We start from the raw sequence: 14071 nt of genomic DNA on the forward strand, positions 1-14071 counted from the left end.
GTCTTCCGGCGCTGCCCCCCCTCCGGGGGACATGTTGGCCAGGTTTAGGAGTTCCTCAAAGTGCTCTTTCCAGCGCCCGACGATGTCCCCAGTCCGGGTCAGCAGTTCCCTCCCCCCCTGCTGAGAACAACCTGGGGTAGCCCCTGCTTTCCCTTCCTGAGCCGTCGGATGGTTTGCCAGAACTTCCTTGAGGCCAACCGAAAGTCCTTCTCCATGGCCTCCCCGAACTCCTCCCATGCCCGAGTTTTAGCATCCGCGACCATCCCATATCCCTGGCAGAGGTCGCTAAGGTAGTCAAAAAGCTCCTTGGTGGCAAGGCGCCAGGGGTGGACGAGATCCGCCCTGAGATGCTGAAAGCGCTGGACATTGTTGGGCTGTCTTGGTTGACACGCCTTTTCAGTGTCGCATGGGGGTCGGGAACAGTGCCCATGGACTGGCAGACCGGGGTGGTGGTTCCCATCTTCAAGAAGGGGGACCGGAGAGTGTGCTCAAACTATCGTGGCATCACACTGCTCAGCCTCCCGGGAAAAGCTTATGCCAGGGTGCTGGAAAGGAGGCTCCGACCGCTTGTCGAACCTCAGATTCAAGATGAGCAGTGCGGATTCCGTCCCGGCTGTGGAACAGTGGACCAGCTCTTTACCCTTGCAAGACCACTGAAGGGGTCCTGGGAGTTTGCCCAACCAGTCTACATGTGCTTTGTGGACTTGGAGAAGGCTTTCGACCGGGTCCCTCGGGGGTTTTTGTGGCGGGTGCTGCGGGAGTATGGGGTGCCGGACCCGTTGGCACGGGCTATCCGGTCTCTGTACGCCTGCAGTAGGAGCTGTGTTCGTATCCTCAGTAATAAGTCAGACACGTTCCCGGTGGGTGTTGGCCTCCGCCAGGGCTGCCCTTTATCACCGGTCCTGTTCGTGACCTTCATGGACAGGATATCTAGGCGCAGCCAGGGGGCGGAGAGGATCCGGTTCGGGAGTCTCGGGATCGCCTCTCTGCTGTTCGCGGATGATGTGGTCCTGTTTGCCTCCTCGGACTGTGACCTCCAGCATTCACTGGGGCGTTTTGCAGCCGAGTGTGAAGCGGCAGGGATGAGTTAGCACCTCCAAATCTGAGGCCATGGTGCTCTGCCGGAAACCGGTGGATTGCTCCCTCCAGGTGGGGACAAACTGCCTACCCCAAGCAAAGGAGTTCAAGTATCTCGGGGTCTTGTTCACGAGTGAGGGTAAGGTGGAGCGGGAGGTCGACAGACGGATCGGTGTGGCTGCAGCAGTAAAACAGGCGCTGTACCGGTCCGTCCTGGTGAAGAGGGAGCTGAGCCGGAAGGCAAAGCTCTCCATTTACTGGTCGGTCTATGTTCCAACCCTCATCTATGGTCACGAACTCTGGGTCGTGACCGAAAGAACGAGATCTCGGATACAAGCGGCCGAAATGAGCTTCCTCCGCAGGGTGGCCGGGCTCAGCCTTAGAGATAGGGTAAGGAGCTCGGACATCAGGGGGGAGCTTGGAGTCGAGTCGCTGCTCCTTCGTGTCGAAAGGAGTCAGCTGAGGTGGTTCGGGCATCTAGTCAGGATGCCTCCTGGACGCCTCCCATTAGAGGTTTTCCAGGCACGCCCAACTGGTAGGAGACCCCGGGGAAGACCGAGGACACGCTGGAGGGATTATATCTCCCGGCTGGCCTTGGAACACCTCGGGATCCCCCAGAATGAGCTGGAAAGTGTTGCGGGTGAGAGGGAAGCCTGGGTCGGCCTGCTGAACCTGCTGCCACCGCGACCCGACCCCGGATAAGCGGCTGATAATGGATGGATGGATGGATGAAGAACAGATGAATCCCTTTGTTGGGAATTACAATTCTGCTGTTTGTGTCTTTGATGTGTTGTCCCCTTTTTTTCAACCAAATCTTAGGATTAACTTTCTCAAGGAACTATGAAGTTATTATTAAAACTATGCTCTAATATGTAACAGCACTACGTTGGACATTGCTGTGCAAATGAACCCCCGATACCGGCTAGCGGTCCGGCTCTCACATGAGCGCAACATTCAACGTCCCGGTGGAAACTGCTGCGTGTCACACAGCCGCTAAGTGGCTTCTTCACCCATGCCCTCTAATGGCCTCGAGACACGGCCCTGTGGGGCTGTGGGTCTCCTGTGGGTCTCCTGTGGGTCTCCTGTGGGTCTCCTGTGGGGTCTCCTATGGGGTCTCCTGTGGGTCTCCTGTGGGGTCTCCTGTGGGTCTCCTGTGGGGTCTCCTGTGGGGTCTCCTATGGGGTCTCCTGTGGGGTCTCCTGTGGGTCTCCTATGGGGTCTCCTGTGGGGTCTCCTGTGGGTCTCCTGTGGGTCTCCTGTGGGGTCTCCTGTGGGGTCTCTTGTGGGTCTCCTGTGGGCCGTAGTTTGGACCCCTGATCCTCCGGGGAAAACATTGGTTTGCAATGTTGCGCGTAATAAATGTTCCAACTTCAGTACAGATAAATAACGATAATCTCGTAAATGAATGTGTATTGGTATTGGTACGACTAAATTTACAGCACCATTATAGAATATATTACCCATCAAGATGATAGTTCTTTTTATTTTATTTGTAAAGTATTTTCACTATATTGTTAGTCAGTTCCACTTGTTTTAGACGCGTGTTGTTGTCACTTTGACAGGATGTGTTTGTTGCTCTGCTAATAGAATGCTCTGTCACTGTGAAGGTGACCTTCATCCCACCAAGGACAACGGAAATGTTTCCTTTGATCAACACCAAGAGCCCGATGCTAATGTATGAGAAACGTAATCACACATGCATATTCATGTATGTGCGTATGTATAATGAAGCCTGGTATGATAATTCATACAAAACAGTCGCCTAGATGTTGTTGCTCTCACGTGTCTACAGAACCACTAGAGCACCGTGGCCTGGTTCCTGCTCTCCAGGGAACACACACACACACTTACACACGCACTTATACACACGCACACACACACTAACATGAACACAAACGTACATACACACACACACTCACACAAACATACACACACACACACACGCACACACATGAACACAAACATACATACATACATACATACACACACTCATATGAATACACACACACGCATGAACACAAACATACATACACACACACGCACACACACACACTAACCTGGACCGCTGAGGCCCCACACAGATGCACAGGGAGCACACGTATGTTCTCACGTGTGTGCCGAGGGACGCTGATGAAGACGAAGCGGCTAATGCAACATGGCGGCAGAGAGGGACGTTGTGGACACGAGCGGACGGACGGATGGACGGACGGACTTGAGCCCATCTGGGACGCTGCGTTAGGGCGAGATGCTACCTCTGGGCTCCATCTCCCAGAGACGCACACACACACACACACACACACACACACACACACACACACACACACATACCAACAAGGCCGACACGATCATCAACGTCCAAATCAGTGTTGGAACGCATCTCTTTTTGGTTTTATTTATATATATATATATATATATATGTGTATATATATATATATATATATATATATATATATATATATATATATATATATATATATATATATATATATGTATATATGTATATATGTATATATATATATGTATATATATATATATATATATATACATATATATATATATATATATAAATAAAACCAAAAAGAGATGCGTTCCAACACTGATTAGGACGTTGATGATCGTACAGGGCCTATACATATATAGGCCCTATGCATTACTCCATCCCAATAGCCGATGAAATGATGAAATGATGTTTATGAGGCACTAACATCGGTGTAGTCAGATGTGAAGCAGAGGAGATCCATAGACGAACCAAAAGAGGAACAGGTCTTTTGTTTGATTCATGTTGGCTATTTATTTTCTTCATAGGCCTTTAGAAAACATTTTTATGGGCTAAAGATTTTGTTTATTTGATGGGATTATTCACATTTTGTAGCCATTTTACTTTCTTTCGTTACAAAGGAAATCCTTGATGTCCAATTGTGGTCCTCATCTTACATTGGACTATAAGACAAAGAGTGAGGTAAAATACAGTAAAAGTATAAATACGACCACGTTTAAGGACAAACACATGGATGAGTTCAGAGCTTTATGGTTTAAATGTGCATGTGAAGCCTCCACGTGTCCACAGGGAGATCACTTTGAAATGAACAACCATTCAGGAGCAAAGTGAAGCGTAGGCGTTTGTAGCCTCCACATGATCCTGGTCCTGGTCCAGGTCCTGGTTCAGGTCCTGGTCCTGATCCAGGTCCTGATCCAGGTCCTGATCCAGATCCTGGTCCTGGTCCTGGTCCTGGTCCAGGTCCTGATCCAGTTCCTGGTACTGATCCAGGTCCTGGTCCTGATCCAGGTCCTGATCCAGGTCCAGGTCCTGGTCCACACAACGCACCACTGATCTGAGTCTGTGCTCAGCACATCTGATGCGTGTGCTTGCAGTTGTTCTCCGTTATGTCATCACCTCCTCCCCCCTTCGTCTTACCCGTTGCGTCACATCACCATGGCAACCTCAGCCGTGGTGATGCATTCTGCTTCAATGGACTGGCGGTCGCCTCCAGCTCTCCTCTCACTGATGCAGACGCTGTGAGGAGCTCAGACTACGTTCTACGTCTCCGTCCAGGTGAACTGGAATATTATCACCGCTTTACCCGAACATCAGACATCTTTTCTGTCAGGAACCTGAAGCCGTTGTACCGTCTTTTTACCTCCTAAGTTTGCTTCTCTAAACTACGAACATGCCGACTGCCATCTATGCTGCGTTGGGTAAAACACTGATTATCATACGGTCATGGAAAACCTGCAAAGGTCACGACATTTTAAAATGGTTATTTCCAGGCCTGGAAAAGTCCTTGAAAAAAATACAATCCCCAAAGTTTAGTAAAAGTCATGTAAATGTGTTATTTTCGTGTTCATGTCGTTCATTTGAAATAATCATTGAAATAATGAATATGCTTTTAAAAGAAAGACTCAAAATATAAGCAGGCATACATACAGGCATCTATATAAATGTTTATTCTTTTAATCAAACTATTGTCTCATTCATTTGAGTCATTTAAGGTTTACTGTATGCTTTGTATTCTCATTGTTAGTTTAAATACTACATTTACTCACTTTTTACTGTTTACACCCAGACTTCACTAAATGTTTGTCATGGACATTTGGTTTAAAGTCATGGAAAAGTCATGGTCAAAATGTGTATGAACCCTGTATATATATATATATATATATATATATATATATATATATATACACATTTAGTTATATATTGTCCACACACATCAGCTGCGATCTCCTGGCTGAGGATGGGAGTTGGACCCGCCCACCCCTCCCCCTCCCCTGGTGGGCTTTAGGGTTCATAGAGGTCGTTGTTCAAGATTACATGGATATTGTACAGAAACCTTCCGTGGGACATCTTTGAATTAAAGGTTTTGCTACGAACCAGCCTGATATATGTAGCAGCGTATTCACGCAGAAATGGACAGAAAAACGTACTTTGACCGAGATGCATTTGAATCCACAAAAAAACTCACTGGGACGCTACGAAGTTGTACAGAAACCTAGAAATAACACACACACACACACACACACACACACAGGAGCTGTGGCTCAGGGGAAGACCATACAGTAAGAGGTCCCAGCTGTATGGAGCTTTGGCACATTTCACCCTTGAGTTGTCTTTTAGAACAATAACACTGAGTCGCTGCACAGCTGGGCTTGTTTTCCACATGAAGCTGACGGTAACGGCTCTGTTCACGTACCTCTGCTTGTATCTAGTCCTGCACATCATTTGGGTCTTATTTGTCCAGGTTTAGTCTCTGGACGGTTCTGTCCAGCTCCACACAGCGCTGGCGAACAGAAGCTCGTATGTTCACATCTCTTTCTGTGCATTAGATCATTGAACACGCTAACCCAGTGGTTCAAACTGTTTCTGTCACGCTCCACTTTGGAGGAAGACAAACGTTCACGCCCCAACAAAGTTGTAGCAAAATGTTCCATGCTGAATTTTTATTGAAATAACACATTTTTGTGCTTTTTCGAATCATAGAATAAAGAAAATGTTAATCACTTTCAAGTAAACCAGATCGCTCCATCAGACAACAACTAATCAAATGTGCAATCACTTTGTTAGAACAATGCAAATAAAGTTATATCTGTGCAAAAAATAACTAATATTTGGCACACAAAAATTGCTTATTGTGGCTGCAATTAACCTGTTTTGCGCTGAATATCTTTTCAAGATAATAACAATAACGTTCAACCTGTGCCAAACAAAACAAAATGAGTGCAGATGTGTGAGCATCACGTTGTATCAGTGTCAGTGGCTGCAATGAGCTGCTTTTCTCTACAAATCTTTTTAAAACAGGGTTACAGGCCGCTCTCAATTCATGCTCAATGTTGAGCTTAGATCTGTTTCCTGGTTTGAGAGACGGAACAGCAGAAAAGACCTCACGGAGATCGGCTTTTGGCAAAGCGCCAAGACCTTACCTGTTGACAGCGTAAACATTTAAACGAAAGTACAGGCATTTCGCCATGTATTTTATTCATGACGCTTTATGTCCGTGTACTTTTGTAATATGTGAAGTTCTCAATAAACGTCTTGAAATCAATAAATTCTGCATTTCTCCCCGCGCCCCGCCTGTCATACCATTGTGCCCCGCAGTTTAAGAACCATTGCCCTAATCAGAGGGAAATATATATAATGACTTTACTGATGCACAAAGTATTACCATGACGCAGTCTTGTCCCAGTGGGATATTTTGATTTACAGACAGCAGTCATATTATTAATATCTACAAAAGATTGGAGTAATCAAGATAAAGAGGTACACAGGTTAAAGGTGCCCTATGGAGTTTTTGACCTCTCGTAGTGTTTTTAAAGGGCGTGTCCAATTCATTCTTATTTTTTTTATGATTCTGTAGCTTTCCCATTGGTGTTCCGTATGTATTAAAATCTGAATATTTTACAATATACTGCTGTGTTAGTTCACACCAGAACACAAAGGTCTTTGTCAATGGAGTGTTGTGGCTTTGAGTTCCGGTCAGAAAGTGTCGTCACACATCCACGTTGGTTACAGGACACACAGGACAAAGTCCACGGATCCAACGGGGGTCTGCAACACGGCAAGAAATGCAGAAATGAGCAAAAGCAGGAAGAGGAAGAAGTGAATGAAAGATATCTCATACTGCCGCGCACCAATCAGGTTGCTCTCTACTGCCGCGCACCAATCAGGTTGCTCTCTACTGCCGCGCACCAATCAGGTTGCTCTCTACTGCCGCGCACCAATCAGGTTGCTCTCTACTGCCGCGCACCAATCAGGTTGCTCTCCATTGAGAGACAAGAGGCAGATTGTTCCGCCACTGTCAATCAAATCCCATCAATCCACACCTCACAAAACAAATCTTCACATGTAATCCTGTAAAATGTGTTGGTGATTAACTTTATTATTTTCACAGCAACATAAATACATATTAGAGATTAATTATGAGTTGTTTATCCTGAGCTCTAAGCAGATTACAATACATCAATACAAACTACTAATCCATAAAAATACAATATTCTATTTCCATATTATTTGAATTGTGTGTTTTTATGAAGAAAAACCAACACTATAATCGACTGTAACAAAGTGAAAGGGCTACGTTTAGAATGGTTGTTGGTTCACTGAGTGATTTGGTTGCTGATCTGAGTTTCCTGACAGCCGCCATGCTTCTGCCATGGAGCGTCGCTCCAGAACGTCCCGTTCTCCTCGCCGTCCTCCCATCTGCCCCCGTGACACGGCCGCTTGCAAATCCTTTGCAAAACATTTCATGTATCTGCGTTTTCGACAAATATAGTCGAGCTCAGCGCTATTTATAGACGCCCGGCGCTGCGCTGCATGGTGGGAGTGAGGAGGCGGGTCGGAGGTTGGGGGGGTGCTTGAGGATACCGTGACCCAGATGACTGAGCTGGAATGATCGGCCTCGCGGCGCTAGCTGTGTCGCGGGAAGCGCGGCGACACAAGACGCATGTCTCATCTGCCTTTTGCTCTGGGGGGGTTCAGGAATGTCAGTTAACGGAGAGCGTAAGAGCCATTAGGCCCTGAGCACGAGGAGCAGGCGTCTTTTTTAGCCGTTACCTAATGTTCATGTGCAGAAAAAACAAATTCGTGGCATCTCCGTGAAACTGTTACATAAAACTTGTTTTATGTTCTCGAATGCAACGTGATGCATTCGCTGTCTTTCACCGAGACAACTGCCCCCCGGATAGAGCGGCCTGCCACTAATGGTTTGTCTGGCTGGTTTGTTTGCAGTCCTTTGTGAAACCATTCTAACCATTCCGACCATCTCTTTCTCTCTTTCTGCTCTCTATCTCTTTTAGGGTACCACGTTTCCAGCCTGGTGGGTGAGGAGGAGGAGGAGCGGTGGGAGAGCCGTCACCTTCTGCAAGAGGTCTACGACAACGAGTCGAAGCTCTACTCCGAGCCCGCCAAGAACTGCACGGAACCAGGTAGGAACCAGACCAGGACCACAGGACCAGACCAGGACCAGTGGCCATAAACGGGTCGGGTGTCTGCAGTCCTGTTTGAGGAGGACTTCCTGTTTTCACCGTTCTCGCGAGCCTCCGCGGATGATGGGGGGGAAAACTGAGAAAAGTCTTGATGAGTTGGAGTAAATGGGGCAGAAAAGAAAGAATTAGTAAAACAATAATTTACATAAACTCATACAATTTGCACAGCCTAATCCAAGTCTCATTTATCCAGTCCAATGAGCAATAACTCAATGCTCAAATACATGCATTAAAACATATAGGACATGGATGAGTAGTATCATCACAGACACATCCAGTATATATGCAAGTTTCATGATTTCTCTGGTAATCTCAACAATGAATATGTTTTATTATTTAAAAGGCGTACGATAACATGGGCCTGTGTCTACAAAAGCCTTTTTTCCGCTCTTATGAAAACGGCCAGCTGGGAGCGGTCCGGTTGATGTGATATGGAATATGTATCGTAAAAGTCAAGAGCGAAGAGTCCTTGCTCTGGCTTTTGTTCTGATGAGGGCCTCAGCCCCCTCTGTGATTGGACGGCTGGCTAGAAAGGCTCTGCGTTTTCTGCACTTCCCTCAGTGCATCAGGTCAGGGGTTTTTGTCCAATATGTTGGTCTGTGACCAAATTGAGAGGGAAGAAATAATTAGCTTAGTGTTTTTCATGTGAAGGGGAGGATTGGGATCATCTTCAATCCTCCCCTTCACATGAAACACAAACGTTCTCCAAAGGTATAGAATCCTTCAGCCTGCATGTGTTCTGCATGCTCGTCTCCTCTTGTGAGCTCTCTCAAGCCGTGTGTGTGTGCGTGTGTGCGTGTGTGTGTGTGTGCGTGTGTGCGTGCGTGTGTGTGTGTGCGTGTGTGTGCGTGCGCATGTTTTCCATGTGGGATCCTGGGGCTTTACAAGGCCTGCCAAGCGTCCTGCCAAGCATTCTCTTGATCTTATTGTAAACACACCGCCCCGTCTAATGCCTGCACATGCACTCACACACAAACATGCACACGCACACACACATGCACTCACACACGCACACACAAACATGCACACGCACACACACATGCACTCACACACAAACATGCACACGCACACACACATGCACTCACACACGCACACACAAACATGCACACGCACACACACACGCACACACAAACATGCACACGCACACACACATGCACTCACACACAAACATGCACACGCACACACACATGCACTCACACACGCACACACAAACATGCACACGCACACACACATGCACTCACACACAAACATGCACACGCACACACACATGCACTCACACACGCACACACAAACATGCACACGCACACACACATGCACTCACACACGAACATGCACACGCACACACACATGCACTCACACACGCACACACAAACATGCACACGCACACACACATGCACTCACACACAAACATGCACACGCACACACACATGCACTCACACACGCACACACAAACATGCACATGCACACACACATGCACTCACACACGCACACACAAACATGCACACGCACACACAATCATGCACTCACACACACACGCACACACACATGCACTCACACACAAACATGCACACGCACACACACATGCACTCACACACGCACACACAAACATGCACACGCACACACAATCATGCACTCACACACACACGCACACACACATGCACTCACACACAAACATGCACTCACACACACACGCACACACACATGCACTCACACACAGACACACACACATGCACGCACACAAACATGCACTCGCGCACACACACATGCACGCACACACAAACATGCACTCACACACACACGCACACACACGCACTCACACACACACACACGCACACAAATGCACTCACGCACACACACACATGCACTCACACACACTCACGCACTCATGCACACACATGAACTCACACACTCACACACGCACTCACACATGCACACACATGCACTCACACATGCACAAACACATGCACTCACACACACACATGCACTCAGACACGCACACATGCACACACACACGCACTCACGCACATATGCACACACACACACGCACTCTCACATACACACACACGCACACACACGCACTCTCGCATACACACACGTGCACTCACATACACGCACACACTCACATACACACACACACACACTCACACACACATGCACTCTCACATACACACACATGCACTCACATACACACACACGCACTCACACACACACACACACGCACTCTCACATACACACATTCACACACACACATACATGCACACACATACTCACACATGTGTACTCTCACACACACGTACACACACACATGCACTCACATACACACTCACATACACACACACGTGCGCTCCTCTCGCCTGCAGAGTGACTGAATATGAGTTTATTATATTTAGATGTTTCTGTTTAATCAGCTTTGTCTGCTGAAACACTAATTATCTTAATCGGGATTATTTTTGCTCTCTCTCTCTCTCTCTCTCTCTCTCTCTCTCTCCCTCTCCTCCGCTCCATCATCGTCATCATCTGTTTGTTTCTACCCCCTCCCCCCGTCTCCTCCTGCATTTGTCTTTTGGGTTTTTCTTTCCCGTCTCTCTCTTCTTCTCTTTTTTTTTGTTACTTATACAATCATCAGTCCAATTTAAAGTCACAGCGCGTTCTAGTCGTGCACAAACAAAAAAAGAATAAAAGAAGACTGCATGTTATCTCGCCAGTGCATCTCTGTTCATTCCGATGCCGTAACACGTGGAGCGCCGATCACCCAAACCAATATCTGATCCGCACGGAGACTCAGAGCCGCTTGTTCCCACAGCAAGTGAACATTTCAGGCGGAGCGGTTCATTGGATTAGTTTTTTTGTTGTTGTTCAACTTCCCGCAAGATTAGACTCCAAAGCAGACGATGCGGTCCTGAAGTAAAGAAGCTTCGCCCGGTTGAGTGACGCGGTGTGTCGAGTTGAATCAGACAGACATGGTGGCTGATGATCAATGAGGCGGACGCTTCTCCTTTAGTCGGGGAGATAAGGAATGTCGGGGAATAAGCGAGTGTCATATTTGCCAGAATTGGTCCCCAAAAAAAGCGATTCAGTGCTTGAGATGTCACGGTTTTGGAGCCCAGGTCCTATTTTTAGTGGCGTTGGCTTCACCGCCGCTCAGCAAACACACATAGAAGAGCTTGGACACGTGACGCCGCAAATCCCCCCAAAAATGCCGTTGCTCCTCCTGCTGCCGGCTCGGCCAGCTGGGTTCTGCAGCGCTGGATGCGCCTCCAGAGAACCGGCGTCTGCTTTGGGGGAACACGAACATCCAGGATCTGACTTTTATGATCTGTTATTGGATTAAACCCGTCTGACATCTTATTTTTTTGGTTTATTTTGTCATAACTTTTCTTCCCAGAACCCGTATGGGGAAGTTTTGTCGAATTTGAGTTCCCAGGTTTTAAGAAGCTTATATAGAAACGTCAATCGTCAATATCCATATTTTATAATGTCTGCACCTTGACAAATGCTGACTGAGGCTTTTTGATTAATAGTTTCAATAAACAGAACCTGGATGTTTATTCTTGAGCTTGGAAACAGTCGTTTGACAAAATATTTTCCAATTACTAGCTGACGGTTTACTGTCATTCACTCCTTTGGTTTTTATCTTTGCCGCTCTGAAAGTGATGCAAATTTCTCAAGCAGGTGAACCGGCAACCCTTTGCTCAAAACTAATCTTGGTTGTAAATATGCCCATAAATTATTTGACTTAGTTTTACATTGCTTTTGTTCTTTTTATGTGTATATACTCCAACAGTAACTCCAACAATAGAAACATCCACGTGAAGGAAACACTTTGACTTTGGTTCAGCATTGAAGTCCCAATGTATTTAATAGCAATGAACAAATAAATAAGCACAAATTATAGTTGTCCTTTTTTGATTGATTACAGTAGCAATTTTGGGGGTTTGGATTAATATCTTAGAGTAAATGTTAATGACAAAATGCTTCAGAATATGGATGATGTTTAGATCGGTTCCAGGTGGAAAACAGAGCTGTGAGCCTGAGATCGGGGTTTCAGTTCTAATTGGGGTTCTTACGGTTGTTTCTTGCTTTGGACTGTTGCCAGGCTGCTAGCGGTAGCCACGATGCTAACGCCACCACTAGGTCACGCTAGCAATCAGAAAACAAAACATCCACACATTTGACATTTGTTTGTGGTCCAAAATAACAAAACCCAAGGTTCTCTGCTCCACAGTAAATACACTTCTCAAACAAATCGCTCACTCAAATGCAACTCCTATCCCTCTACAAAACCAACATAGAAGACCATCTACAAAACCAACATGGAGACCATCTACAAAACCAACATAGAAGACCATCTACAAAACCAACATGGAGACCATCTACAAAACCAACATGGAGACCATCTACAAAACCAACATAGAAGACCATCTACAAAACCAACATGGAGACCATCTACAAAACCAACATGGAGACCATCTACAAAACCAACATGGAGACCATCTACAAAACCAACATGGAGACCATCACAATCAACTCCCAGCCAACACAAAGCCACCTGGACTCCAACCAACTGTATGAACATTTCAATCCAGGTTCAGATCTCATCACAGCACAGAAACCAATCAAAGTCACCATCGACCTCCTCCTCAACTTTACAACATGGACCAGCGGAGCCGGGGCTCGAACCACCGATCCTCTGACGACCACACCCTCAGCATCCTCATCCTACTGGACCTCAGTGCAGCCTTTGACACCATCAACCACTCCATCCTCAGCATCTTAGTTTTTAATACATATATTTAATAATCAAACCCAGTGTGATTCCCTGTGCAGGTGAGTAGTGACCGACAGCGTCAGCAAACACAGGAAACAGCGGCAGACACCAAACTGAAGAAAAGGCTCCTTTGCATTCATGCCGCTGTGTTTGTGCTGTAATCTGTCGGCTCGATGGCATTTAGACAGACACTGCGAACGCATCCACGCTCTCACACCAAATTCATACACAACACACACAAAGGTGCACAGCAAACAACTAGTGGGTACATTGTGTGTTTTTTCACAGCGCATGTCTGTCATTTTTCTATCCTCCTCTGAGGTCAAACCCCGGCACGGGCACACATTCATCTCCGACTGCGCATCAGCACGCTGGATTAGAGATAATCCTGTTTACAGTTGTCTCTCGTATCCGCTCACGCACCAAACACTACAACCTCTGCCTCGTCAGAATGTGTGTATTTATCTGTGTGTGTGTGTGTGTATTTATCTGTGTGTGTGTGTGGCAGCAATGACCTCGGTCTGCCGTGACTCGTTTCTACTCTCATCTAATTCAATCTCGCTCCATCATGAACCGGTTTGGATGTCTGCAGCGATGGAGGTCCAGCAGACTCTTGACCCTTGACCTTTTTTGGTTCCACTGTCGCTCACATTTCTCTCCAAGTCTTCATTAACCACATAAATAGGGTTTGTTTGAGTCTCATTAGAAGGTTACGGTTGCTCTCTTAAGGAATTAGAGGAAGGATCT

At 46.6% G+C, this 14071-nt stretch overlaps 1 protein-coding gene across 1 annotated transcript in view; it reads left to right on the plus strand.

Moving 5' to 3' along the window:
* Nucleotides 1-14071, plus strand: part of LOC306746428 (sodium/potassium/calcium exchanger 3-like) — a gene marked incomplete at both ends in the record, with an annotated part of 79548 nt that overhangs the window by 20335 nt on the left and 45142 nt on the right. The window contains one exon of the mRNA XM_079229342.1: nt 8368-8496. Coding sequence (XP_079085468.1) covers nt 8368-8496 — 129 coding nt within the window. The remainder of the gene's footprint in view (nt 1-8367; nt 8497-14071) is intronic.

This window comes from Taurulus bubalis, assembly GCF_910589615.1.
Source record: "Taurulus bubalis genome assembly, chromosome: 14".
Taxonomy (NCBI): Eukaryota; Metazoa; Chordata; class Actinopteri; order Perciformes; family Cottidae; genus Taurulus; species Taurulus bubalis.